Source organism: Furipterus horrens, unplaced genomic scaffold, assembly GCF_987537825.1.
Source record: "Furipterus horrens unplaced genomic scaffold, mFurHor1.1.pri manual_scaffold_8, whole genome shotgun sequence".
In the NCBI taxonomy this organism is placed as follows: Eukaryota; Metazoa; Chordata; class Mammalia; order Chiroptera; family Furipteridae; genus Furipterus; species Furipterus horrens.
This window is the reverse complement of record NW_028327178.1, coordinates 77,806,596-77,822,554: the sequence shown is the minus strand read 5'-3', so window position 1 is coordinate 77,822,554 and position 15,959 is coordinate 77,806,596. Positions and strand designations below refer to the sequence as shown.

Genomic DNA, 15,959 nt, shown 5'->3' with positions numbered 1-15,959 from the left:
TTTCTTCAGTTCTTAGACTTTCCTAAGCTGTTGTCTTCAAGGAAGGATGTTTGCTTTCCTATTTAAATTTTTACTTAAATCTTTGAGATCTGGCCTTCCTGAGAATACTCACTCTTCTACTGTAATTGAAGTGGGACACTCAGTGAGTGAGCTTAGTGAGAAATGAATGGTGTTTATCAGTGAAGGAAAATATGCGGTCTGTCCTTAAGAAAGGATGAAAAGACCTTTTCCTGCATTGTTAGCAAATCCCAACTGTCATCTCCTGTCCCAGAAATAAAATCTAGATTATCAAAATAATGGCTACTCCAGAACCATATTATCAATTGAATAAAGTTGTGTTTCATTTTATGTAAGCTATGGTGAGACACCTTCCCCATCCTAGACTTCCAGTTTCTGAAGAGTTCAGGGGCATGCCACTGCAGGGAGCCAAGGCTTCTAGAGAAGTATGTTTTGGTAGAGATGCAAGAGTATTTCAGATATTCAGAGATTGTGATTAGCATTTCTTTATTACCTCCCATCCTCCCAGTCCTTAACAAACACTGAGCTGGGGCAGGGGGGCTGCGGGCAGGGAGAGGGGAGGATTGGAGAAAGATTGAGAAAGGCCACAATTGCATGCCTAACTCAAGCCAAAACATACTTTAGCCCCAGTTTATTCCCGGCAGAGGCACTTGTGGCCTGAATTGTCCAGCCAATCGCCTCTGTACTTCTCTTTTCATGTGTAGATACAATCCACACAGAGTTATCTTGACTATCTTGCTGGGAAGGTGCAGGACTCTTCATATAATCTGCTCTATTTTACATTGGGGAATCATTGAGCCACGGAGATGTTAAAGGGTTTTTTTGTTTTTTTGTTTTTTTGTTTTTTTCCCTTGGTCCATGGCTAAGCCTGGATCACTCTGTGGTGCAGAATCTCATACCAGGAAAAATTCCCTAGCCAGGGCAACAAACCAATTAGAGGTGATTTTTGTTTTTTCACCCATCTAAGCAAAATGCCAAATAGCAGCAAAAATAATTTCTTATCTCTTCTTCTAAAATATGTTTTAGTAGGAGAAAGAGTGCTGCACCATAGAGAAAAAGAAAGAGAGCTTCATTTTTAAGGCAATTAAGCAGCAACTCCAAATTGCTAAGATGCAGTTAGGGCTGAGTTTGCAGGGCATTCCTCAAGCAATTGGCAAGCAAATCCTGAGTCCCTTCTGAGACTCATATTCCCCAATCTTGTGCAAGAAATTTTTCTGGAGCATTCAACTGTCCTCACTAACACTGTTGGGGAAGTTTTAGGGTAGGGGGATCCAAGGAGAAAAGCAAGGGAACAATTGCATTTAGTATCTCCCCTTGGGCTGTGATTGCGAGGCCTCATGCTGAGGAAAGCCATAATATGAGCTCTGCTTGTCTCTGTCCATGCACTGGACCCAATTTCAGCACAGTACACTTCACCTCTGTTAAGCTGAGCACTGCCTGGGAATGCCAGGACAACTTCCTCTACGAGGATGTGCCAGGAGACAAAAACCATGGCAGAGAGGTCTGGAAAGGTGAACGAAGACACTGCCCCAGCCACATCTCCTGAGCAAAAGAGGGCAAGCAAGAACTTGCTGAGAGCATCCAGCAAACCCTCTGCAACTTCATGTTTCACAGAGGAGACCACAGACATGCCATCTATCCCAGTCCTCTTCTTGTGCTCTGGGAAGATCCACACAGCTGATTTCTGTTTAAAGAGATACAGAAAAATCCATTCTCTCACCTTAGCTCTCTAAGAAGTTATTTATATGCTGTGTAAGTTTCATGCCTAGGCCATTCTTGACTTTGGGGACTCCGAGTCAGGAGTGTTTTGATACCAGATGTAACTCTTTGGCTGGGTCAGGAGCACTGTTGGGGGGGGGGGCGGGGCAGGGAGTGCGTGTGGAGACAGTGTGCTGGAATATATGCTCCAAAACCCCAAACATGCCCAAGAATAACAAGAACATTAACCACAGGCCCAAGGGCTGGTGAAATTCTATCGCCACATCTCTCTCCACCAGTAAACTTGAAAAAGCCATCTCTGAAGGGATGGAGGAAGCCTCCAACGAAAGGTCCAAAGAGAACGCAAGAAGGGCTGGTTTAGGGAAGAAGTCCAGCAATTTCTACACTCCTCAATCACTGGAAAATTTTCCCCAAGTGACAACTAAATAGAGACATTTTTCACTAGCTGGGTAAAACAACAGACTTGCACTTTTCAGAATAAAGGCATTAAATATTTACAATGCCTTTTTGTCACTTTTTTCAGCTACCTTCATCCCTTCACCTTCATCTCATTCTGTTCTTCCCTGCTTTGCTCCATACTAGCCTCACTGGCCTTCTTTCTGTCCCTCAAATGAGCATGTTCATCCTCACCTCAGGACTGCCTTATGTGTAATTCCCTCTACTAGAATGTTCTCCCCACAGACCTTTGCAGGATGCCTTCTTCTCTTATTCAAGTCTCGTATCAGTTGCCACCTTCTCAGAGAAGTTTCCCCTAGCTCTCTATCTAATGGTACCCCCGGCTGCTCTCTATCATTTTCTTCTTTCTTTTCTTCTTAGCAATCATCACTCTCTGATCTGATTTTATTTACTTATCCATACATTTATTATTTATTCCCCTCAACTAGATTTATACTCCAAGGGAATAGGCCCATGGCTGTCTTGTTTATGACTGTATGTCCTGTGGCATTTGTTGATAGAAAGGAAGGAAGGAAGGAAGGAAGGAAGGAAGGAAGGAAGGAAGGAAGGAAGGAAGGAAGGAAGGGAGGGAGGGAGGAAGAGACTGGGGGGAAGGGAGGGAGGAAGGGAAGATAAATGAATGAATGAATGGATATAATTTATGATTTAGATCAAGTATTTTATTCAGTTTGGTAAGACCTTTTGTTCCATGACCTGCACCAAAGAAACAAATTCTGGACTATATAGGGTTATCACTAAAACCAGAATGATTAATCAGTTAAACCTGTGAAAAGGAGAACATAATTTGATTCTAATTCTAAATGAGCACCTACTGTCCTTCAATATAGTACTTTCGTGTTGATTTGTTTGATGTTTAGTAAATAGCCCATAACTCATTTACCCTCAGAAAATTCCCAAGTAGCAAAAAGTCTCCTGATGATTCAGCTAATTGAAGATGGAGAATTAAACCACAGGGGAATGAAAATGAATTGGGAACACCACCCTGGCTTAATTCCAGTCATTGCAATTGTCCTTGCTCCTGAATTTAAAGGACTGTTAAGGGTGGTGTTTTTAAATCTTGCCCTATTTATTTGTTCATTTGCTTCTTTGTTTTAGAATAACTTCAATTTGGAAAGTGACTCTACATCAGAGAGCAGCTCTCCTTTCTCCAAAGAAGCAGCAGGGGAGCATCTGGACCACCAGGCTGCACACCAACCCCTCCCCAGACAGCAATTCCAGCAAGAGGCTGGGCACCCTTCATTGCAAAGAGATGGTCCAAAATCTTTTCTCCTTGATCTACCAAACTTTCCAGATCTTTCCAAAGCTGATATCAATGGGCAGAATCCAAATATCCAGGTAAGGCTTAGTAGCTGAAAGGTGGAAGAAAGTGAAATAGTCTTTGTTTCCTGATCTGATTTCAAAGCAACTACTTCCTTACCTCCATTTTCTTTTTAAAGAGAGGTCATGTCATCTCTCTAAGAACAGTGTTGTATTTCCTCTGTGGAACACCCTTGATCAGGAGATGCACCATTATTTGATAAACCACTAAAAAGAGAAAACATTGCTAATTAAAGCATGACACAACGATGATGATAAGAGACATTCTGGTATCAGAGGCATTGAAATGTAAAAACACAACAAAACAAAATAATATTCCCTGAAATTGATGAATCATGGAAGCAGTGGGAGAGGGCCCATCTAACATTTGAGCAGACGAGGCAAATCATAGCATGATTGCACAGGCGCACTCAGGAAGCCGCTCTCCAGCTTGCCTTGGAAACCAGAAATTTTTTCATGAGGTGACAGCACTTCAATTGCTCTCAACTTGAAATGATTGATAGAAAAAGTTTTTTAATAAGAGGAAGGGAAATGAAGACAGAAGCTCCTAAGAGAGAGATGAACACAAACCGCTAAGGTAGAGTGGGGTGAAGCTGAAGGATATAGAAGGTTACATAAAGGGGAGCCTGGGATTGAAAATGATAATACTCACCTATGCTGAAATAGCACAGTAGACTTTACAAAGCAAATGTTGATCTGATTTGACTCTCCCAACATCCTTATGAAGCACAGGTCATTTTCCCATTATCAATAATGCAATTAGTACTTAGGAAGTTACTATTTGGTGTGCCCAAGGGCACAAGGACACAGTATTTGGGGACTCAAATCCAGGCTCTCCAGTTCCCAGGAATACTCACCCCATCAATTCGTGTTTCAGAGACAAACACCTAACTTTGGATTTTGCTTGGATCTCCTGTTTCTTCCCAGAGATGATCCCATGACAACTGAGAGGGGTCCTTCACCTGGGCAACCTAGTCCCTGTGCAGCTCCTGTTCTCTTTGCCTGCTTCCGTACTTTTCAGCTTTGTTCTCAATTCTTTTCATCTGGGGATAGACAGCTTTTCCTTCTTCCTCTCTGCATCAAATTACAATTAGTTTACATGGCAGAAACTTCCTGAGCCTGACCCCAGAGCAATTGATCCTTAATTAAGTTAACTGTCTCTCTCTCTCTCAAGACTGACACTCTCTGCATGACACTAGTTTAGATCAGGTTTCCTTGGCCAGAGTTGCTTTGCTTATAACAGCAGTGTCACTGGGAATGTACCTACATAGGCCAGCCCCTACTGCCTATACAGTTCTGTGGTAGGTTCTGGGAAATTAATAAATGTAAGGCCCTTTTCCTCCAGAAAACGACAGGTGTGAAAATCCAAGCTCCCACCAACTGTGCCTGAGGGATCGTGGAGACAGGGGAAGGAAAATCATGTTCCATGGTGGGCATATTGGATGGATGGGAAGGTGTAGGGCAGGGCAGTCAGTATTGGTGGGACAGAGGTGAAAAATATTTTGGAAGTCACTCTTTGACAGCCCATGCGCGGAAATCACTGCATGAACCAGTTAATGTCTGATGAGTCTTGTATTGTTCTAATTCATTAATTGGAAAAACAGGGTTTTTTTGCTCCTCTTTCCTCTCTCCAGGAACTGGCCACATAGCTCTCTAATAAAAGACAAAGGATCCACTTGGCCAAAAAAAGCATACAACATAGACATCTCTTTACTGTTGCTCAGCCTCACGCTCCATCGTGCCTTCATCTATAGGAAGTGATTTTTTTCTTGTCCACAGTTTGGGGACCAGGACCAGACTGCCCTTATCCTCAAGGTGCTTAGGCCATGCCTAGAAAAGGCTTAGGCTTGGTATGACTCACTTTTTTCCCAGAGGTGGGAAATGTCACTCTGGGGCTCAATGCTGGGGACTAAACTATTGGTGTAATAGATTTAAAAATTACTAATGTTAAGTTACGAGACTATGCATGGATGCAGAGGAATGCAAAGTTTCGAGGAGTGCTTCCCCTCACTTAAGTGTTACTAAGTGCTTGGGGCTTCGCTTAAGAACCAAATTTCTCAGGATCCCCTTCCTTTCTCTCAGATAAATTCATCTGTCAGGAAACCCCCGTACTCCACCTAGATCCCACTGGGACCCTTTAAAAATATTACCTAAATGTTAAGGAAGAACAGAGGTGCAAAGGCAGTTGGGATGCACAGAGCTGAGAACCCATATTACTTTTTCAAAAAGAAGAAAGAGGCAACGTGAAGTGCTAAGCCTCTGCAGCCCACGTGATAGAGCTGAGGGTAAGCTCAGGAGAGCAGGCAAGGTGGCAGTTCATTTGTCATCATAATAAGCTGTGTTTAGCCAGATGAGAGGCAAAGAAAGCTTCAGAGCAGTTTCACCTGGCTTCCTAAATGCCAAGGGAGCTGTTGGAACTTATAGGCGTGGAGAAAACTAGAGTGAGATGGAGAAGCGGAGAATTAAATGTAGGGTGAGCTATGAGAAGGCCATGATGCATGGTTCTCTCTGGCTGAGCCTCTCAGACTTTTATTGAACGCAACTTCCCCCGCGCCGTCACAAAGGTGAGGCTGCTGAGATAGTACAAGCGGAAATTATTTGCTCTCCTTTTCTCTCAGACCCCAAGCCACCTGTTCATATAGACTTATAAAAGGTAAAAAGTAACAATTGGTGCTTGTTTTCACTCTGTCTTAGCCCCACCCCTGGTTTCACTGTGTCTTAGCCCCACCCCAGCATAGGAACAAGAAGTTCACCTCCATGTTCTGCTTCTGAAAGAAATGCTTTGGAGTACAGGCTGGGAGAGGAACAGGGCCACTTCTGAGTTACCTTTTAAACAGCAAAAATCACCATCACCCCCAAGAACACAGGTTTCCCCATTGCTTCAAATATCAGGGTTATTGGCAGAGTGGCCTAGAAACTAATGCCACTCCAACCGAGACACTATTAAAGTCAAAAACCCAAAAAGATTGGGCCAACACCATCTTTTCACTGATTGCTCGGTCGGGTCAGTCCCTGTTTCTTTGTACAATCCCTGTGTCTGTTAACCTTCCACAGGCAGTACAGAGAGAGGGGTGGGGTGGGGTGGGGTGGCCTGTGTTTTATTGATCAAATGACCTGTTGGCCCTAAAGAAAAGAAAATCCAGCTGCATTTCTGCCCTTCTCTTTCTAGAAGACCACAAAAGGTTAATGTTGTTCACTCGGAAAGATGTTCAAAGAAACAATGAAGCAGCTGCTACCCCTGGAAGCCCCAGCCCTAGGTCTGCATGTAAGTGTGTGTGAATGCACGTCCACATGGGCCTGCACATGTGTGCACAGGCACACACACACAGTGCTGGCTGCAGCAGCCCATGCACCACTGCACTTGAGTAAACCAAGTTCCCTGGTGGTCCTTCAAAAGATGAGGTGCTTCCTAAAAGGGGGTGATGCTGTCCATGTTGGCAGCCCTCTCCCCTTCTTGTGAGCACTGCTCTTTTGTTGAAATCCACTGGTTTGACACAGGCTGATTCAGCCAAGCAGACAGCCCTACTGGTCACCGTGGTCCCCTGAAAGCATTTTCTCTCCCTGGGGAGCAGAGTAAAGACAGGTGAAGGGCGCATCAGTGAGTTGGCTTCTGCTGCCAGGGCCCAGGCCTGTCTCCCCCGCCCCTGGCAACTTGCCCCTCACCCCCACCTATTTATCCCTGACGGGAGCCAAGTAGCTGAACAGGAATTCGATATCCCTCTCTTTGAAACACCCCCAACCCCTCCAGTGTCTGGAAATGTTTCCCACGCCCCAGGCCTGGGGTCCACTATCCCTCCTGCCAAACAGCCCACACCTTTCCAAAGTGACAATGCTGAACCCAGGCAAGGGGCCACGTCCCTCTTGGGCCTCTTGGCTTTTAGGAAGGGAGATCTTTGAAAAAGCCCCGCTTTGTAGAGTTGTTGTTGTTTTTTTTTTTTTCTTGTTTTGTTTTTTGTTTTTTTTAACCCTCCTAAGCCAGGTGGCCTCTGTCCCAAGTGGATCAGGCTCTCCATTGTAAGACTGGCTTCAGGCTGTGGAAGTGAGGGGGGTAAGAACAACAATGTGCAAAACAGAAAGAAATAGCCTCAAACTCCTGAACTCAATCTCCATATTAAATTTAAAACAATACTAGAAGTTGGGTTTTGTTCAAAATAAATAAATAAATAAATAAATTCACAGGAAAGAAAGTAGATTCCCCAGGACAAGTTAAACTTGAACTTTAATATCCTTGGCTGGGTTTTGGTGTGTATCTGATGGTCAGATAGCGAAGACAAAAATCTCTAAAATAAACTCATTATTAGGTTTACTGCATCAATTCATTGCTACAGTAGCTAGTCACAACCAGCTATTTCTCTTTCCTGGATCAAGCTGAGATTAGTATTCATTTCAACCAATATACTTATTTCTTTTCTTCCATTGAGAGAGACTTAAAAATAGTCATCTAAAGGCCTTTTTTTTTTTTGCGCACAGACGTAATTACATGTCCATAGATAGGCCTCTTGAATGCCACAAGATACAATCAAATGTGCTGGCCAGGACTCTAAATGTTGTACGTGACTCTACTTCTGATTTCCCTTTCTCCTTTTTCCCTAATATACTTTTGGAATGGCAGGTTTGGCTAAGTAACAATCAAGAAATTTCTGTGACCAAGACATAGGCCCACACACCCAAGGGGACAAGCCTGTATTGTTGAGATCCTCACTGGCCTCTGTGGCTTCATACAGTTTACTTGACCTCTCTATGCCTCAGTTTCCTTGCCCATAAAATAAAAATGATAATACTACCTATGAATATCTGTGCAGTACAATACTACGTAAGAGTAGGGTTGTTATGAGGATTAGCAAAGGGCTATATGATGAGCTTTCCCAAAAGGATGGATGCTGGCTGGTGATGACAATGTAATAAAGGTGACAGAGGAAATGTGTATAAAACAGTTGGAAATCAGAACACCTACTTTTGAGATCAGCTCTACATCTTCCCTGTTGTTCACCTCAGAAAACTGAATTCCCCAAGCCAGTCTCTGTGCCTAAAATTTAGGTCTAACTTCTGTAGAGAAAACAACAATCTTTGAGCAAGCATCATCGTCGGCAGCCGTCCGTCTCGAGAGACGATGGTGTAGCTTCTTAAGAGTCTATCTGCACCGCCGAGAATAGCTGTGCAGTCCAACTCGGGAGTGACACGGTATCTGTCTCCTCCCGTGTTGAATCGACATTTTGTGATGACGCTGGAGTGTCCTCTCCAGTGAAGCTGAAGCTACAGAGCCTGGGCAGGGTGATACGGAGGGTCTGCTGTTGCCCATGCAAGCATGTTGCAAGTGTTAAAGCATTAATGGTGGTTAACCAGGTTGGTCAGAGTTGTTTTTAGAGCATCATGAGTCTGAGAGGAAGGAATTATGTTTCCTCCTGGTTCATTTTTAATTCTTTCTGTTGCTAGCAATTGTCAAGGAAGGAGGGTATGTAGTCTAGGGCCTGATTCTTCCCTGGAAATTGTCTTCCTGTCCCTGGATGCTCTATTTTCCTAAAGAATCAATTCACCTCTCAGGGATTATTTTACTGTCTGGGAAATACCAGTTCATGCCTGCCTAATCACCAAGCTCACAAGGCTTACAGGATCAATGACCTAGAAGATTCTAGAAGATTCTCTCAAGTTCCAAGTTCAAAAGGTCAAAGCTTTTTTATTTTGTAGTTTATTAACAGTTAGATTGATCATTGTGTTAGCTTTCCTATGGAAAGTGATTTGCAGAGAAAGTATGAAGTTTGTTTCTAATAAACACTTTAACTATCAAGAGGAAGAAATAAACTCGTAACTTTGCATAGGATCCTCATTTCCTGATTTTGGACAGAATTTTCCAAACTGGCACTGATTTCGAACTCTGTTTTTGAAGCTGATGAGATTCTGCCAGAAGTTGGGCTTAGATATTTTTAAAGAGTTTTCTTTCTTTCATTGTCTTGATTCATGGTGTGGAAAAGTCCAGGAGAAACAAATATACTAAGACACTTCAATTATGTGCATTCAGGAAAAGAAAGGATGGTAAAATCTAGAGTCTTTATCAGTTGGGAAATCTGCTGTGCTCACTCCCACACCTTAAGCTCATCCCATCAATTATTGTTCAAGACATTTTTATAAAAGGACTCTTTGATGCTAAAGAACATGTAAGTAGAATGAGAGCAACAGGAAACATAAAACTAATCCCCATCATTCGAGAAGTCATTGATCATGCTCATTAAGTCTTTTTAATTGTATACCTATGAAATTTCAGGTTCAAGATTAGATTTCTTCTTTTGATATCAGTATGAGGTTTCCACATTAACTGGAGGGAAGGGTGGATCCTAAGGGGTTTTTTTGTTTTGTTTTTGTTTTTTGTTTTTAATTCAGTTGAGGCAGTGGCTAGAAATTAAAGGGGAAAAAGAAACCTCTAAACCGTTGAGATTTAGTCATTGATATAGTTTTTGGAGTAAATTTGTGTTTTGCTACTCATTGCCTGGCCAGGCAACAAATCTATTTTGTTTGGATCTGAGCACCAGTTTGGAAGAAAAAGAATTATATTGACGGTAATAGCTTAAAACATGAAATTGTTTTTATTCCCAGCTTGGAGAAATTGCAGGGCACGTTTTGTTTAGGCAATCCTTTGACTCCAGTCTGAATACAAATGGAATACCAAAACCATTGGGCATGTTCCCCCTTATCTCCTACCCAGAGACTGATTTCATTACCATAATTGCAGGCTTGCCTGGCTCTTGGCAGCTTCTGCCCTCCAAGACCCTTAACAGCCTTGCAGATGATTGTTGAGGCTTAGTTGTTCTGTCTGCAGGCAGTGGGGGATGGGACTGCAGAGGAGAAAGGTTATGTCTCCAAAGACTCCACAGTGCTTTGTCACTGCCCAGCAGTGCAGTCCTTCTGCACTTGTCCTTTTCAGGGTTGCGTGTAGGTCCTATTCACTGTCTGCTCCCCAGCAATTATCCATTCTAGTAAACAACAATGATACAAGACATATAATGCATTCATTTTCTTCTCTTCCTTTTTCTTCTTTTTTGGGGAATTACTAAAAGTTTCATAATTATTTATAAATATGCAAGAGATGCTTATAAGACTCAGATAATGGTAGTAGCATGGAATAAATCCACTGGTGCCCTTCTAGGCCTCCCACACCAGAGGAAGGATGCACTTGACCTACCACAGCCCAAGTATACTCTGGTATTGAAGGCCACTCCCTTGACCTTGTGTTTAGACATCATAAGGTTACAGCACAGGCCCACTATCAGCTAGGCAACATCCCTTGAATGTCAAAGTGAGTAGAATTCAAACCTTCCCATTCCTAACACAAAAGAGGCTGTTTGTCTCAGGATGGGCAAACTGGTGCAATTTGGCAGAGCATCCAGCAACTCTCTCAGATATCAGGTTAGGGCAAAGCTAGAAATCCATCTGCCCAGTACATCTTGTGCTGATTACTTGGAGCACGTGTTTCTGATTCATTTGCACATAACTCATCCAGGGGGTGTTGCAAGAGCTATGTGTTGGCCAAAGGAACCAATGAGTTTTTATTATATTTTTTAAACAAGTTTCTCTACGTTGATTGTCTTTCAGAGCCAAGAAGCTGCATTCTTCCAGCCCCGTGACTTCCAAACTAGGCTTATTAATCCCAGAGCAAGTTCTGACCTTGGCTCTGAGACTATCTCTTTCAAACCTGAGGGTTGGTTGAGGGGTATATGTGATGGGTCTGGACTATAGAATGAGTGAAAAATCACAGCTATGAGAGCCTGGACCTTGAGGACCTTGTGTTCACATCTCTACCCAACCTGTGGCATCAGCCTTACTGGCATCTGTGACCTCTTGGCTCCCTCGATTGCATGAGGGGACAATACCTCTGTTACTTTCTTGTTGAGGGGTAGTGTGGCAAACTTGGTAAGAGCATGGGCTCTGGAGCTAGACTACTCATGTCTGCCACTTACTAGCTGTGTTGCTTTTGGCATGTTGTGAACTTCTATGTGTGCCAGTTTTCTCTGTCTATAAAAAGCTATCCGTTGCTGTCTGACAACCACCCCAAAACTCAATAGATTAAAGCAACAACCATTGGATTTCTTATAATCCCTGTAGGTCAGGAATTTGATCAGGGCTTAGCTGGCAGAGCTCATCTCTGCACCACGTGGTATCTTCTGGGATGACCCAACTAGGCTGGAAGATCCAAGATAGCTCCACTCATATGCTGGGACTGTGGAGCTGATCAGTGGCTGAGGAGACTCAGTTTTCCTCTCTGTGGTCACCTATTCATGTGGTTTCTGTGTGCACAGTAGTCTAAGCTGGGTTTCCTCACATAATGGTAGAAACATTCCAAGAGAATGAAAATGGAAGCTGCAAGGCCTCATGAGACTTGTCACATTGTAACTCCTACTACATTCTACTAGACAAAGTGTGTCACAAGGCCATCCCAGATAGAAAAGGAAAGGAAGTAAACTCCACATCTTGGTGACAGGTGTAGCACTCACATATAAGGATGGGAGAAAGTACTAGGGCCATCTTTGCAGGTCATCAATCATAGGTGCCAGTCAACCAACCTTATAAGGTTATTCTGAGGATTAAATAAGTTAATATATGGAAGAGCACTTAGAATAGTGCCCGGTACAGAGTTAGCACTCAATAAGTGTTCAGTTTTATTACAATTATTCTTTTGTCACTTCAAGAACATATGTAGTGTGTTTACTGCTTGAATTAAAGACTTCCCAACAATATAGGCATCAGTAAATCAGTGACCCTAGTGATGAACTTTCTCCTTCCACCCCAAGGCCAAGGTATATCATTCCCTCTAGTCATAAAGTTCATTTGGGACATCCCTGGATGTTTTCCACTTTGTATCACCATGCAGTCTCAGCTACCCTTCATGAGTGACATACCCATCATTTTCCTCCACTCTCTCAGACTTTCTTTCAAGGGTCACCCTCCTCATTGACCCTGGCCTGTTCTGAATTCTTCAGGTCACCATAGAGGTGGTGGACGGTCCTGACTCTGAAGCAGATAAAGATCAGCATCCGGAGAATAAGCCCAGCTGGTCAGTCCCATCCCCCGACTGGCGGGCCTGGTGGCAGAGGTCCTTGTCTTTGTCAAGGGTCAACAGCGGGGACCAGGACTACAAGTACGACAGTACCTCAGATGACAGCAACTTCCTCAACCCCCTCCGGGGATGGGACCGTCCGGCCCCAGGCCACCGGACTTTTGAAACCAAAGAGCAGCCAGAATATGGTGAGTTTACCACCCAGTAATATAAAATGGTGGGGAGAATAAATGAGGATAATGAGGACATGGAGCCAAGCAAAACTCAGTTTACAGTATGTGGCTTTTGGTCTTCTATGAGGTGTACCTCATAAAGACTCTGTTCCACCAAAGCCCCAAGGAGCACCAGCAGCCACATATTTCTGGAAAGACTATAATTTTAAAATCACATCAATTATCCTAGGAGAGAATTTTTTGTTTTTTTAATTTAGTTAGGGGTCTTTGAGGTTCTATCTTTTTCCCCCAAAAAAACTTATTTTTATTTCTAAAAGGAAGAAATCACCAAATCAACTTCCTTCTATATTTTACTACAAAAATGCATATTGAAAAATCAGTTTAACAAAAGAGATGTGTCCAGCTGCTTCCTTTGACCAGACCACTGTGTTATTTTTGACATTGGCAGTGGTGTGGTTCTTGAAATCCACATGAACATACACTTCAGAGGTTGTCCAAGTAAGGCCTCCCCACCAATAGATTTTAAGACCCCCAAGTTAGGACTTCTAGTGTCTACTGTTCTAAGAGTAAGACAGATAAGATAACAAAAATTTAAAATTCAATAATTTAAATAAAGTTCATTTTTCACTTTATATGAGAGATAGAATAGGGGAAAATCAGCTCTACTCAGTCATTCAAGGATCCAGACTCCTTCTATCTTGGCACTCCACCAACTGTTAGAGCCTAAGAGTTATCCACTGAATGTTCGATATCCAGCTCAGCCAAGAAGATACATGCAACCTGAAAAAGGTACACATGCTCTTAACCCCCCTCAGTCTGGAGATGACACACATCACATCTGCTCATATTCCAGGACCTGATGATATGGCCCCACATAGCTGCAAGAGAGGCTGAGAAATGCAGCCTTTGTGAAGAATCAGGGTTCCTTGTGCTATAGAATGGTTGCTGTCTTACAAATGCATCCATTATTGTGATGCTCTGTGTCTTCATCATCAGCACACTTAAGAGCAAGCAATGTATGATGAGGATGATTTGTCATGAACTCTCATCCTTAAAACTCTTTTCAGCAGAAAGACCAGTTGTATGTTAAAGAGTTATTTCTGCCCACTAATAGATGATTCTAAGCAACTTCCAAAACAGCAAGATAACTTTTTCAGCTGCATCATTTAGTTGTTCAACAGACATTTATTAAGAGCATTTCTTGTGTTCATCATTGTATTAGGTGCTGAGAATCCAAAAATGAGTGAGATGCAGTCCTTCCCTAAAGAGGATCTCACCTATCTATAGACAAGGGGGGAAAAATTAACTGATAGAGCAAAGCAGTGCCACGGTGGAGATACATATCAAATTCTAGGGGAGCAGAAAGAGAGCTTGCAAACCCCTTCCAGCCAGGAGACTCATGAAACCTTCCCCTTTTCCAAGGGAAGTCCAATTCATCTGTTTTCCAGGAGGAAGAACTAGGAATAGTAGCGAACTTACCTATAGTACTTACCATGCACCAATCCTTCTTCATGGCATCTAACATATATTAGCTCATATAATCAGCTCTCTGAGCCAGGTACCCCATTTTACAGATGGGGAATCTGAAACCTGGAGAAATTAAGCAATTTGAACTCAAGGATTTATCTCAGTCAGTCCAAGTCTGTCCTCTTAATCACTATGTTATTCTGCCTCTCTGGGGTAAAAAATAGCACATCCTATAGGACAGCACAGTGGATCTAGAAATGGCCGCTTAGATTGGAAGATAGGAATGGAAGGAAAAGTCCAGTGCTGTTGAACAAAGAAACAAAACACACAGGATCCCTGGGTGCCAGCCTGAAAATGCATAGCTCTGTGGCTTAACCAGCCCACACTGAACATTGCTTCTGTGAGTGAGGCTTAGACTCTCAGCATCTGAATCCCTTGGTTGCATGTTAAAAAATGTCAATCCTAGCCTCAGTCCCATCCCTCTTTCCTAAGGTCCTCAAAGTGTTGTTCCCAAACTACTGCATCAACATCACCTGGAACCATGATAAAAATGCAGATTTTCAGTCTCCCAGTTCCCAGGCCTACTGAGTCAGACATTCTGCGGGGAGGAGGGGGGTCCCCCAAAATCTATGTTTGAACAAACTTTCCAGGGCCTCTCATACATTGAGCACTAGTATTCGAGGTCACTGGTTCTTATCCTTCGTTGCTCATTATGCTCACCTTGGAAACCCTGATGCCCAATTTCTCTCCAGACCAGCAAGTTGGGATTTCTGCAGGTGAGGCCCAGGCATCTGTGTTTTTTACAGCTCCACAGGTGACCCCAATGTGCAGCTCAGGTTGAGAGCCATTGCTGACCTTCTACTGAACCAGAATCTCCAACAGTGAGACCTGGAATCAGTCTGTCTTTACTTCTTTGTCTCTTTTTGCAACTAAGATTATCAGGTGATCCTCATGCTCCCTGAACTTTGAAGACCACCATTAGAAACAACTCTTTCATCTAAAGCTTTTACAGAGTACCCTCTGCTGAATTTGTAAACATTAAGAACATCTTCCATTTCAATCTTGAGGATAGAATTTGCTTCTCCTGAAGCAGTTACTGTGCTGCCTCAGCCCAGCTTTCTGGGCCTGAGACCTGTAGAGCACCTTGCGTCTGATCCTTACAGTATTCCTGGGCCTTTGGAGTCTCTCTTAGTGACTTTCTCATTGTTGGACTAGATATCAGGATTGCTACTTTATCAAGAAAAATCTCTCTCTTATAATACTTCTAAAGCAGTGTTCTTCAGACCTTAATGTGCACACAGACAAACTGGGGATCTTGTTAAAAGCAGCTTCTGATGCAGTAGATGTAGAAAGAGGGCAGGAGCCCACGTGAGGCTGACACCACTAGTCCTTGGACCACACTGGGAGTACCAAGACTCTCAGTGTGTTGTAGATGCTCAGCAGATTTGCAAAATGAATGAAGAAGTACTGCTTCTGACACTGCCTCATAGGAATATGTGATTTCCAGAATTCCATACAGCTTTGGATGAGCTGACTCCTCTTTTTATTTCAATCAACAAGAAACTATAGTGCAATTTCTAAGTATTTAGCCCTAGAATAGATGCTGTGGAGGATACAGGGAGTGAATGTACTTCCCAGGGAGATGAGGTTCATGCAGTCACAAAGCAGTGTTGTCATTGTACCTAAGTGCCTGCTGCCTTGTCTGAGATGGGCTAAAATTGCCACAAGAATTGGTCTTATGAAGGATGTTGATCTCAGATTTT

The 15,959-nt window shown here is 43.0% G+C and overlaps 1 protein-coding gene across 1 annotated transcript in view; it reads left to right on the top strand.

Annotated features, from left to right (window-relative positions):
- Positions 1 to 15,959, top strand: part of ISM1 (isthmin 1) — a 73,207-nt gene that overhangs the window by 46,411 nt on the left and 10,837 nt on the right. Inside the window, exons 2-3 of the mRNA XM_090286043.1 lie at positions 3,289 to 3,528; positions 12,480 to 12,744. Of these exons, the coding sequence (XP_090142169.1) occupies positions 3,289 to 3,528; positions 12,480 to 12,744 (505 nt within the window). The remainder of the gene's footprint in view (positions 1 to 3,288; positions 3,529 to 12,479; positions 12,745 to 15,959) is intronic.